Source organism: Emys orbicularis, chromosome 3 (assembly GCF_028017835.1).
Source record: "Emys orbicularis isolate rEmyOrb1 chromosome 3, rEmyOrb1.hap1, whole genome shotgun sequence".
NCBI lineage: Eukaryota > Metazoa > Chordata > Testudines > Emydidae > Emys > Emys orbicularis.
Window position 1 is genome coordinate 190,677,727 of NC_088685.1, and position 12,920 is coordinate 190,690,646.

At 46.9% G+C, this 12,920-nt stretch overlaps 1 protein-coding gene across 4 annotated transcripts in view; it reads right to left on the reverse strand.

Annotated features, from left to right (window-relative positions):
• The window catches only part of CCDC88A (coiled-coil domain containing 88A), a 346,834-nt gene that overhangs the window by 45,550 nt on the left and 288,364 nt on the right, over positions 1–12,920 (reverse strand). For all 4 annotated transcript variants that reach the window (XM_065400915.1, XM_065400912.1, XM_065400913.1 and 1 more), the window contains exons 20-21: positions 6,460–6,737; positions 6,077–6,220 (exon numbers count right to left, since the gene is read on the reverse strand). In XM_065400915.1, the coding sequence (XP_065256987.1) occupies positions 6,077–6,220; positions 6,460–6,737 (422 nt within the window). The remainder of the gene's footprint in view (positions 1–6,076; positions 6,221–6,459; positions 6,738–12,920) is intronic.

Sequence of the window (12,920 nt, forward strand, 5' to 3'; positions counted from 1 at the left end):
TTCCCCAAGGGTCAGTCCTCGGACCAATCCTATTCAACTTATTCATAAATGATCTGGAGAAAGGGGTAAACAGTGAGATGGCAAAGTTTGCAGATGATACTATTCTGCTCAAGATAGTTAAGACAAAAGCAGACTGTGACAAACTTCAAAAAGATCTCACAAAACTAAGTGATTGGGCAACAAAATGGCAAATGAAATTTAATGTGGATAAATGTAAAGTAATGCACATTGGAAAAAATAACCCCAACTATACATACAATATGATGGGGGCTAATTTAGCTACAACAAGTCAGGAAAAAGATCTTGGAGTCATCGTGGATAGTTTTCTGAAGATGTCCACGCAGTGTGCAGAGGCGGTCAAAAAAGCAAACAGGATGTTAGAAATCATTAAAAAGGGGATAGAGAATAAGACTGAGAATATCTTATTGCCCTTATATAAATCGATGGTACGCCCACATCTCGAATACTGCGTACAGATGTGGTCTCCTCATCTCAAAAAAGATATACTGGCACTAGAAAAGGTTCAGAAAAGGGCAACTAAAATGATTAGGGATTTGGAACGGGTCCCATATGAGGAGAGATTAAAGAGGCTAGGACTCTTCAGCTTGGAAAAGAGGAGACTAAGAGGGGATATGTTAGAGGTATATAAAATCATGAGTGAGGTGGAGAAAGTGGATAAGGAAAAGTTATTTACTTATTCCCATAATAGAAGAACTAGGGGTCACCAAATGAAATTAATAGGCAGCAGGTTTAAAACAAATACAAGGAAGTTCTTCTTCACGCAGCGCACAATCAACTTGTGGAACTCCTTACCTGAGGAGGTTGTGAAGGCTAGGACTATAACAGCGTTTAAAAGAGAACTGGATAAATTCATGGTGGTTAAGTCCATTACTGGCTATTAGCCAGGATGGGTAAGGAATGGTGTCCCTAGCCTCTGTTTGTCAGAGGATGGAGATGGATGGCAGGAGAGAGATCACTTGATCATTGCCTGTTAGGTCCACTCCCTCTGGGGCACCTGGCATTGGCCACTGTCAGTAGACAGGATACTGGGCTAGATGGACCTTTGGTCTGACCCGGTATGGCAGTTCTTATGTTCTTATGACTCTGACCATCTTCCCCCGTAGGTGTGGGCTGAAGGCTAAGCACACCAGGCGCACCACCCTGAGCTCCCTGACGTTTATGTGCAGGGACAAGTCCGAGGTCGACCATCTGCCCTGGGTTTGGAAGCTCCTCACATGGGCTCCCCACCCCAGGTCCAAGGCGTCTGACACCAGATCTAGTGAGGGAGGGGTCTCTCAGAAGGGAATCCTTTGTAACATGTTGGTCGGGAGGGACCACCATTGCAGGTTGGCCACTACGTTGGGAGGTAACGTGACAACCTTGTCCAGGCTGTCCCTGGCCTAGGAATATTGGGAGGCCAGCCAGAGTTGGAGGGGCCTCATTCTGAGCCTGGCATGTCGCACCACAGAGGTGCATGCTGCCATGTGGCCTAAGATTTGAAGGCACACCCTTGCCGTCGTTACGGGGAAGGCCGTGACTGAAGCTATGAGACTTTTGAGCATCTTGAACCTGTCTCGGGGGAGAGAGGCCGTGGCCACCACTGAGCCTAACAGCGCTCCTATGAAGTGTATGCGCTGAACCGGCACTAACGTGGACTTGTCCTTGTTCACCACTAGGCCTAGACTCTCGTAAGTGGCCAGCAGGAATTTCAGCTGGGCCTGCACCTGGGACCGAGACTTGCCCTTGAGCAGCCAGTTGTCCAGGTAGGGGAAAATTTGCAGCCCGTTCCTTCTGAGGTGGGCTGCCACTACCGCCATGCATTTGGTAAAAACCCTGGGGGCCATGGAGAGGCCAAAGGGAAGGACCGTAAACTGGTAGTGGTCCCGCCCCACCAGGAAGTTGAGGAAGCGCCTGTGACCCTCGAAAATATGTATGTGGAAATACGCATCCTGGAGGTCCAGGGCTGCGAACCAATCCCCTGGGTCTAGGGATGGAATAATAGAGGCCAGGGAAACCATACGGAACTTATTTGGGCATAAGCTTTCGTGGGTAAAAACCTCACTTCTTCGGATGCATAGAGTGACATACAGAACTTGTAATGGACCATAAACTGGTTGAGGTTCTGCAGGTCGAGGATGGGCCTGAGCCCACCTTTTGCCTTCGGGATCAGGAAATACTGGGAGTAAAAACCTCTGCCCTGAAATTCCCGAGGTACCTTCTCCACCGCACCTAGGGTAAGGAGGCGCGTCACCTCCTGGTCTAGGCCCCCCGGGGGCCTCCAGGGGCCGGGGGTGGTGGTGGTGGGGGGGGCGAAGCGAAGCGAACTGCAACATGTAGCCCTTGGAAATGGTGCTGAGGACCCACTGGTCCAACGTTATACGGGACCACTGCACTCGGAAGGCAGATAAACGGTTGCAGAACACAAACTTTATTAACTGGGGGGCTTCCCTGGCAACAGGCCCGGTGGCCCCCCTCAAAGAGTCAAAAGCGCCTCTTCCCCTGCCTCTTGCCCTTGGCGGGCCCAGGTCGCGGGGACCTGCGTCTCTGCTCCCTCGGCTTCTTAGGCGGGGGGGTCATATCTGCCTCTAGCCGGAGGAACCGAGGTCTGTGGCCTGGATTTGTCCTTAGCTGGTGGGACATATAGGCCCAGAGTTTGTAGGGTGGTGCGGGAGTCCTTCATCACGTGCAGACGGGTGTCTGTCTGATCCACAAACAGGGCCTTCCCGTCAAAAGGCAAGTCCTGCATGAGGGACTGGGACTCCGTGGACAGTCCTGGCAGCGAGAGCCACGACGCCCTGTGCATCTCAACAGCCGAGGCCATCGAACGGGCTGCTGTATCTGCCGCTTCCAAAGCCGCTTGGAGGGCCGCTTTCGCCGCCACCGCGCCTTTGTCAACCAAAGCTCTGAACTCCTTCTTCTCCTTTTCAAACTTTGGCAGAGACCCCCACAATTTAAAATCATACCAGCTCAGGAAGGCTTGGTGATTTGCCACCCTGAGCTGGAAGCTTGCCGATGAATAAACCTTCCTGCCGAAGGTATCCAGTCTCCTGGCGTCTTTATCCTTGGGGGTGGGCGCGGGTTGGCCATGCCTCTCTCGGTGGTTTACAGACTGCATCACCAGAGAGTTGGGTGCCGGGTGAGAGTACAAATATTCGTGCCCCTTTGCTGGCACAAAGTACTTTCTCTCCGCCTTTTTAGAAATAGGTGCCAAGGATGCCGGGGTTTGCCAAAGTGAAGTCAAGATATTGGCCACCCCCTGGTGGAGAGGTAGGGCCACACGGCCCGGTGCCGAGGAGGACAACACGTTGAACAAAGTGTCTGACGGCTCCTCCATCTCCTCAGCCTGGAGCTGGAGATTCGAGGTGACCCGCCTAAGGAGCTCCTGGTGAGCCTTAAAATCTTCCTGCAAGGTGGGTGGTGGCACCGCAATGGATTCCTCTGGTGATGGTGAGGGGACCAGAACTGCCCCCAGGGCATCGGGCGGTACCGGTGGTTCAACCCCCAAGTCCGAGCCCGGGTGTGGTGCTGCTGTCTCGGTGCCAGTTGACTTTTCCCAGTGCCGAGGTGGGGACGTCGAATGTACCTGCGATGCCCCGGCCACTGAACGGGGTCTCGCCGGTGCCGGTAGTTGGAGCCAAGGTGCCCACTGACACCACTGCCCTTGCCAGGGTGCCCCTTGCCAGTGCCCCTCCTGGGGACCTAGTGGAGCCGCTTGATCGTGCGGGACGGCGCGGCCCGGGGATGGGCGGCTGGGTGCCGAAGCCGCTGAAGAGTGCACGGTGCCATACGAGCAACGGAAGCATCCACGGCCGTGTCGGTGCCGGCCTTGAGATTTAGATCTCGACGAAGAACACCTGTACCCGTCAGAGGTACTGCTTCCAGATTCCCCCCATGGCTACGACGCCTTGGTGCCGGTGCCAGCCGAGGGGTGCTTCGCGAATGACGCCTGTCGGAGCGAACACTCGAATCTGAGCGTCGGTGCCGATGGTGTCAAGACCTGCTCCTATAACTCCGATAGGAAGAGGAGCGTTGACGCCTCTTGTCTCGGTGCCTGCGACTCCTCCGGGTAGTGGAGGACCCTCGGGACTCCCTCTCAGGCGAATCGGCCAACGGAGTGGAAGTCTGACGCGGGCTACGAGATGGCCTCGCAGAACGGGTAGGCACCTCATCCTCGGAGCGGGGGCTATGCTGGACCGGGGAGGGTTGATGAGCTCCCAGCGGTGGCTTCCCTCAGGAGCGAGGGCCCGTCTTGGGCGGCGCACCCGGCACCGGAAGGGCGAGGATGTCACGCGCTGCCTATGCTGCCTCAGGCGTTGACAGTATTCTCACTGCAGGAGAGGCATGCGTGGATGGGACCGGACTACTCTGCTCAGCGCGAGGCGGAGGTCTGGGTCCCGAGGGGGATCGTGGGCTGCCCAACTTGGGTGCAGCCTCATCCCTGTCCTTCTCTCGGTGCTGCTGAGTCTTCCCTTGCTCCTTAGCGGGGGAGAGGTGCCAACTAGTTGATGGGGCATCGCTCTGCACCGACGACGCGCCCGGCGCCAAGTCGGGTCGGCGTGCCGGTGCCGGGGCCAATGCCGACTCCATTAGTAGGGCCTGGAGACGGATATCCCTTTCACGTTTCGTTCTTGGTTTGAACGATCTGCAAATTTTACAACGCTCACTTACGTGAGTCTCGCCCAGACAGCGAAGGCACTGAGTGTGTGGGTCGCTTCTGGGCATAGAACTGCGACAGGAGTCGCACGACTTGAAGCCTGGGGCATGGGGCATGCCCCGAGCCAGGCAACTAACTAGAGAATCAGACTACTAAGAAGAGTTGTACTACTAAGGCTAGAAGCGCTACAGCAGAGCTGGAGCACGAAGTTCCGACTACCTTCACTGGCGGCAAGAAGGAACTGAGGGTGGGGGGAGTGCGCAGCTCCCCATATAGCACGATATAGAGGCGCCACTCCAGGGGTCGCAGTGGTGCTCCCCCACTACGGGTACTGCTAAGGGAAAAACTTCCAGCACCGGTGCACGTGGCGAGCACCACACCTATTGTGGAATACACAGGAGCAATCACCCAAAGAAGAACCATAGTTAGGATCCAATTCTGGTCTCAAGTAAAGGACAATAAAAGCAAAGCAGAGATTTACAGTAGTACACTAGATCCTGTTTAACTGTGGAACCAGACCAAAAAAAGAAGGAAACTTGCTGCACAGGAGAGCGAGACATTCCATTATTTGGAGTAGAAGCCATGTGTAGTAGGTGGGATCCTTCACTCTTTAGAGGAGTCTGACCTAAGCCCAAAGAAGTCTCAAGAGTGGTGAGAAAATGAGGCAGGGAAACATGTATGTATTTTTACTGTTTTGGACAGATCTGTAAATTTCTTGTACTAGCTAAAGTAAAGAACAATTGTTTAGGAACCCTATAAAGTCTCTGTGTCTATTTGCTTTTAACTATCACATGTCCTCAAAGAGGTGAATTGTAAATTCAGAGCACCTATAAAGTTGTAGCTCTGGAAAGAGTGTGCTTAAGTTACTGGGGAGGCTGAGTGGGTCAGTACTGGTCCAGGAAGCCTATGACAACTGGGTAGTGGGGCCTCATTTCCATGAAGAGATAAAAGTCAGTCTGTGCACAGGAAGTGTAGTCCAAAAACCTACTCAGATCAAGGGAAACTTCAGGGTACACAGACCCAGTTTGTACAGCTCAAAACACAGCAGCCTGATGTGCATCCAGCTAGGGGGAGCTCTACCAGGGTTGTACGACAACTACGTTTTGCAAGTTGGGGAGGAAATCATTAAAAATCCTCTCATTTCACAGGGTTAGACTGTGACTTGGACTACATGCCCATGCAGAGGAGACATACCATATGCAATAATATACTGTATATACAAAGGCATATCCTATATGCAATGATACAAAATATTACACATGAGCAAATTAACTTAGTTATGGTTGCTGTGGGAAATGCAAGTTTGAATTTCTTGACTTTTATTATCAAGTTTAAAACCTCAGCCTTAATACTGTACAAATGTTGGCTTTTTCATTTAATAACATATTTAAATCTAAATCAAATATCAGATTTTTTCTTTACCTATCATTTTCATCACAAAGTTTTTTGTATTCTGCTGCTACAGTTTCGTGTTTTTTGCTTTGCTGCAACATTTTCTCTTGTTCTACTTTAAGCACTTTTTCCAACTCCTCTAATTGTACTTTTTGTTTCAGCAACTGATTGTACCTGTAAACAAGATTAATATAAAAACTTTGGTTATATCCTCTAGAACTAATAAAAATAGCTAAGGATGTAATTTCAATTTTGAACAAGGAGAAATTTATTCAAGGAGTTAAGATCTAAATGACATATTAAAGAAACATTCATTTTATTGAACCTAATTTATACAACAATGTTCTTGTATTATTATGAAATGCAGGTTTTTAATTTTACTCACAAGATTCATCTTACATATTAATGATTACCTATCTTCTAAGTCCTTATGTTCCACCTCAAGATTTTTGTGTGCAGACTTGAGGCTTCCATGTTTGGCAATTAGAGATTCATATTCGGAAGCTTGACGTTCATTAAGATGTTCCAGTTTTTCATGATCTTTGACCAGTGAATCATACAATGACTTCAGATCCTCTCGTTCCTTGAGTATAGATTCATTTTCATTTTCCAAGGCAGACTGTTGGATCAGCAGTTGTGCATTCTGATTCATAAGAGATGTACTTTGAGAATTAAGGGTAGAATTTTCAACCTGCAGTTGTAAACAGTGTTATCAGAAATAAAGGAAAGTCCATTTAATTTAGTATTATCAACAATGAAAGTGGGGATTAGCATACTATCATAGTTATTAAGGTAACAAAGGACTTTCAGGTCCTTTAATCTAGTCTAACTCAACCCTAGTGAAGGACTGGCCTCAAAATTAATTAATATTTTTTATTTAATATACTTATAAATACTTCAGTGACTTCAACAACTTCATTAGCCAAGTTATCCTATTATCTAATGCACCTTAATGGTAATAATTTTTCCTGATACTTAATTTAAATGGTGTATTTTAGTTTCAGTCGGTACATCCTTAGGTAAGTCATTATGGCCACAATTCAGGAAAGCATTTAAGCATATGGTTACGTTCATTTCTATTCAGGAAAGCATTTAACCATGTGCGTAACTCCACGCCTCCTCTTAAATGCTTTCCTGAAGAGAGATTCTTTCCTATTTTGAAGCAGTGAGGTTGACAGGTGTATTAAAAATGTTTTGGATACCAATGTTTATCACTATCTGATCACTAGAAATCCTTTGAACAGGTGAGCCAGAACTGTGACTATTACTTGAAGAAAGGAAATTTTCAGGTAAGCATGCATGTTTTTTTCTATTCTTTATTGTATTTCAGAGATCCATTACAATGGGATTTCTATCAACAGAGTCCATCTAGAATGGGGAAATGGAAATAATGTTAAATCAATAGCACCTAAGTGAAACTGTGTTCATTCTCTTTTACTGAGGAACTACACTGCAGAGTGCCCTTCTACCAAAAATAATGGCAGCTGACGAATGGATGCCCAATTTATAAAATTTGGAGACAGGGTGCACTGATAAACAAGTGGCTGCCTTGAAGATCTTCCCATGGAGGCATACAATTTTTCTACCCATAAAGTCACCATTGCATCATTGCCCTTAAGGCATGGGCCCTGAGGTTTGACAGAGATGTAAGACTCCTTATTTTGTATGCCTCTGAAATACTCAGTTTAATCCCTGGACTTCGTAAGGGGTCTAGTACACTTAGTATATATCCTGAAGTAATGGCAAACATCAAGTGTGAATTAGAACTTCTCCCATGGGTGGGAGGGCTTGCGGTAGAAGCACAGAAGGACTATTTCTTGATATGTATTGAAGATGGAAATTAATTTGAGGAAGAACCAACCTAGCATTTAAAGGCCCGCTCTGTCCAAAAGGAACACACAGTACTGAGATCCTTTTGAGAGGACTTCTGTGGTGGATGTATCAGCCACCCATGTTTTAAATGGAATTTAACAATTCCTTCCTAGGTTCCAAAGGGTGCAGTTAGTACAGCAAGGGCTAGATTGTGACAGTGTGAAGAATGTATCAGAAAGGCTTTCCAATAGAAGCATCTGATGTCCAAGATATACAGACATTTTTCTTCTTTCAAATATAGAATACTTGCTAATATGGATATTTGGCCTTAAAGGGTGATGGCTTTGAAGCTCATATTGAGGCTTTCTTGGAGAAATTCTAAGATATGTTTAACTTCTGCTGATGCAGGGACACAACTTGACATCTGCAGCAGTACCTGACTCTTAGCCAAGTTTTGGAGTATGTCTTATTTGTTGCCTGTGTTTCCTAGATACTTTCCTTCAAAAACCAAGCAGCTAGGTTCTGTCTGTCCGGATCTGGATACAGGATTGGTCTCAGAGACAATAACTTGTCTGCAGAGTAAGTATATTAGTGGTATACATGCTAGATTGAATAGGTCAGAGAACCATCATGTACTCCTCCACCTATAAGGGGCTATCAATATTACCATTGTTCCCCACCTCCCCTTTTTCTGTATAGTCCTTGGGATTAGCAGGATGGAAAATTTCGTACCCAATAATTTTCATTCTACTAGCAGCATCCCCACAATTCTGATATGTATGGGCTATTCCCCTGCTGTGTGCATTTTCTGGAGGTCGTTTAAAGCTGCAGAAGTCTGTGCTAGCCACACCCCCTTTGCCTGCTTGCTGCCAGATGATTCATTCCAAGCTGTGAAAAAAACTCTTAGACAATTATTAGTAACAATAATTTCAGTGCCAACCAATTAACTATGTATAGTAGGCCACTACATAAGAAGCAACTATCCAAATAAAATGCTAACCTGTAGCGGTGAAGCCATACAGGTTGGGTAGAACTGTGGGAGATGCTGCTAGCAGAAAGGAAATTATCAGATTAGAAATTTTCCATTCTGCAGCCCAGCATCTCCCACAATTCTGATTCATATGGGAAGTAGTGAGCAGTGAACAGGAGAAGGGAGAAATACAAAGTGAACATAAAAAATAGGAAAGCTATGCTTTTTTGAACTGCTCAAATGGCAAGGTTATGTCTGGACCACCACCTGCAGCACCTTCTTGTCCAAGGAGTGCTCTGTAGAGACAGAAAGTCCACCTTATACTGTTTGATAGAGGTGTTGGCCAATGGCCATGTGGCTGCCCTAGAGATATCTGCGGTGGAGCACATGCTTTTTGGGCCCATGAGGTTGCAATGGGTCTTGTAAATGTGCCTTGATTCCTTCTGGAAAAGGTGGGCCAGATGGCTTGTATGCCTCAACGATGTACGTCTAATCCATCTAGTAAGAGATAGTTTGGATACTCTAAGCACTAAACAGCTCAGGATTAAAGGAAATGAACAGGAAGCCCAATCTCCTTGTGGATTCTGTAAACCTGATATAAGTCTTTAGTGCTCTCAGTCTGCCTTTTGGTTCAGCTCTCCTTTGATGTGTATTGTCTTTAGAGAACGGAGAGTTTTGTCTGCCCATTCCACAGTCTCTCCATTACTTCTGCATGTAGCGCTACACTGCTTGTTCCCCCTTGATTGTTTATGTATGCAGCTGTGGTCATGTTACCTGGTTGGACCAAAACGTTCTTGCCCTCTAGGTAGCTCTGGAATCTCAGTAGAGCTAATTTAACAGCTGTGAGCTTCAAGAGCTTGATGCTGTGGCTCCTTTCCCCAGAACTCCAGATTCCCTGTGTCATTCTGGGTCCCAGAAGTGCTCCCCATCTCTCAGAAAAGTGTCTGTTGTGAGAATCTGCAAGCCGGGAAGGCATATGAGAAGACCCCTACAGACATTCTCTATGGCCAGCCATCATCTTAGGAGAGCTAGTACCTGACTGGGAACCAGTATCTGGTCTTGCATTAGCTCCAGGCAATGGTCCCATTCTCTCAGAAGAAAGACCTGGAGACCTGATATGTGACTTCACTTATGGGGAGACCCGTATGTGCGAGACAAAAAGGCCCAGTGGCTAGACACCCTGAACTATGGTTGGCCTCAAGCATTTGTTCATGGATATCAGATCCTGGATCTTCTGGAATCTGTCTAGCAGTGGGCAGATCTTCATCACTGAAATGTCTGTCTCCACTCCCAGTGAATGATGTTTGTTGAGGGAATCAGGGAGCTTTTCTTGGTGTTATTGCAAAGTCAGGCACTTGGAAGCAATCCAAAGTCTATTGCGTGCTGCAGCCTGTGAGCTGTGCCTTGCTGTGACCACTACCAACCACCTAAGACTGTAGGTGCAGAAGATGGATCAAAAGGAAGAGTCTTTGTTATGCTCAGAATTTTGTTGGTTTGGAGGAAAATGAATCTAAGTTTCCTTGGAAGCTTCTGCTCCAGATTTTTTCCCCTTGCCAGGGTATCAGGGTCCTTTCTTGGATATCCTGTATTGGTAGCAACCTGGATTGCTGTAGGCTTTGACAGTCAGGGCTGAGGCCTCTCTGCAGTGTCAGTTACTAATTTCTCTAATGTTTCTCCTACTAACTCTTCACCTGTAAGTTTGGATGCACAAGATATCAGTTTAGGATGAACAGTGACTATTCATGGATGTAACATGACATCCTTGTAGCCACCAAGTTAGAATCCATTGCTCATCACAAATCACATTAAGGGCTTTACCAAGACAGGACCCAAGACATCTCATTTGAAGCAAGGATCATACCCCTAGAAGATGAACCACTTGTTTACAAAAAAGTAGGTTTTCCTACTAAAGACATGAAAAGCTTTTGGTTTGAACAGCTATAGATGAGGCTTTGAAATTGCTGAGTAGTGTATCATCACTCTTATGGTCTATGGGGTCTTAGAACGAAGTCCCCTTCTGAAGGTGTGACTATCTTTCACTGGTAGAACTCTGGCTGCACCAACCTTAGGCTCCAAAACTTGTGAAATGTCTTTGTTTTATAGATAGATTAGATAGACTAAATAGATATAAACATTTTAGTTTAACATTTGGTTTAATCAGGTGACCTTATTTGGATGTAATGATGCCCTCAAAGGAGGCATCAATGGGAAAATGTATCATAATTATGTTTGGAAAGAAAGATGTGTTATTAATATTTATACATTCCTTACTGCCCACTCACTGACATCCTGTCTTAAAAAAGCTATGTAAATTGTTGGTGTGGGGTTTGTTTGTTTGGTAGGTGTGGTACTTCTTCCACGGATGTTTACGATGGGGAGAGGGTAGTTTACTATTCATCTTGGTCTGGGGATCCAGACAACAGAGGAGGGATACTGGTACACATACTTCAAATGTGCAAATATCTTCTTAACTGTCCTCAGGAGCCTGAAAGGTGTTCTGCCTGCTCCCCTTGGCTGATGAGCACCCAAGTAAGTGCTGTACGAGGAACTTAGAACCATTTGGACCTTTACTCAGGATTGAACATGGGAAAGGATTTCTCACTTACCCCTCTGTAATCCCACAAAGGTGCAGCTTCATGGGGAGTGGATTTCTCAAGAGCCTCTGTTCTGGTCACAGACTGCCTGAAGTACTCTAGGCTTTAATGTGAAGCCAGCCTGTGGAGCAGGGGAGCGATAGAGAGACAGACCCTCATCTGCTGTCTCAAATCTTAGCCCCTTTCCTTGGCACATCGACAGTCCTTGGGCTGAAATCAACACGGGCACAATTTCCATTAGGTTGCAGCCTGAGACAGAGCTGCACAGGAGGCACAGGCTTCTCATCATGCCCAGACATGCTGTAAGTTGGGGAAGGGGTGGTAAGCATGGTACAGAGCACTGAGAGAGAGACTCTGTGAAGATAAACCCCAGCAAACACTCCCTAAGGGGGAAAAGGCAAAGGAGAAGAGGTTTAACCCCTGATTTTTCACCCCACTTGTTCATTAACAATAATAATCCCTGCCTTGCAAAGGACACATTTGCTTTTGCTGTTTTGGGAGGATTTACTCCAGAGTATCATGAGAATTGCCTGATTCACAGTGCGAGGAAGGAGAGTTGTGTAGTTGTCCTGCTTCTCTCCACAGGGATTCTAAGACCCACTTTAGGACTTGTGGGGGGAACCAGTAGCCCAGAAAGGCTCTAATCTTTATGGTCCTTTGTTGCCCTGGACCTACCCAGAGTCATTTCATTTGGATGAAGTTCTCCTAGTCATAGAATCATAGAATATCAGGGTTGGAAGGGACCTCAGGAGGTCATCTAGTCCAATCCCCAACTAAATCATCCCAGCAAGTCCTCAGAGCCTACTCTATGTCTCATGGTTGGGTTCTTCTGTGTAGTTGCAGCTACTTCGGGGGGTGGCGTAGAGAGGCCCCAACTTGTCTGACTCAGAGCCCTGTGTCCTAACAGATATACGGTCAGCTACATGCAGGCTGGGCATTTTTTACCTTCTGCTGAGCCTGAGAAACTTATCTCATATACAGAGCACCTTTTGGATTTTGCCCAGTGCTTGCATGGTTGTTCTGCCAGGCCTGAAAGGGGGAACAGCAGCTTGGCAGGGAGGCACTGCAGCGGAGATTTCATATGGCTGCTGCCACCAGAGTGCTCAGAACCTGAACCAGGAAGTGGTGAGAAGGTTTGAAAGCAAATAAAAAGGCTTTAACTGCCTGAAAAATGGCTAAACATTTTTTTTAAAAAAAAAGCATGGGAGTGAAGCAAACCACCACTTGACTGCTGCCGTGGAGACAGAAGATCTGGCAGCAAGCACGAGAAGGAGGCATGGCTAGCATAGGCTGTGCTGCAGCTTTGAACCAGAAACTGCACACAGGAGGGCAAGAGCCTATATCAGAATTATGGGAGATGCTGGGCTGCAGAAAAGGATAAGGTATACAGACGAGATCTTGGCCAGTTTTGAATGTTTATGTTGTTTCAGCCTCTGGATTCAGTCACCTACAGAAATAGCAAGGTGCCTTCTTGTTTCTGGAAGAAAACAGGTCCATC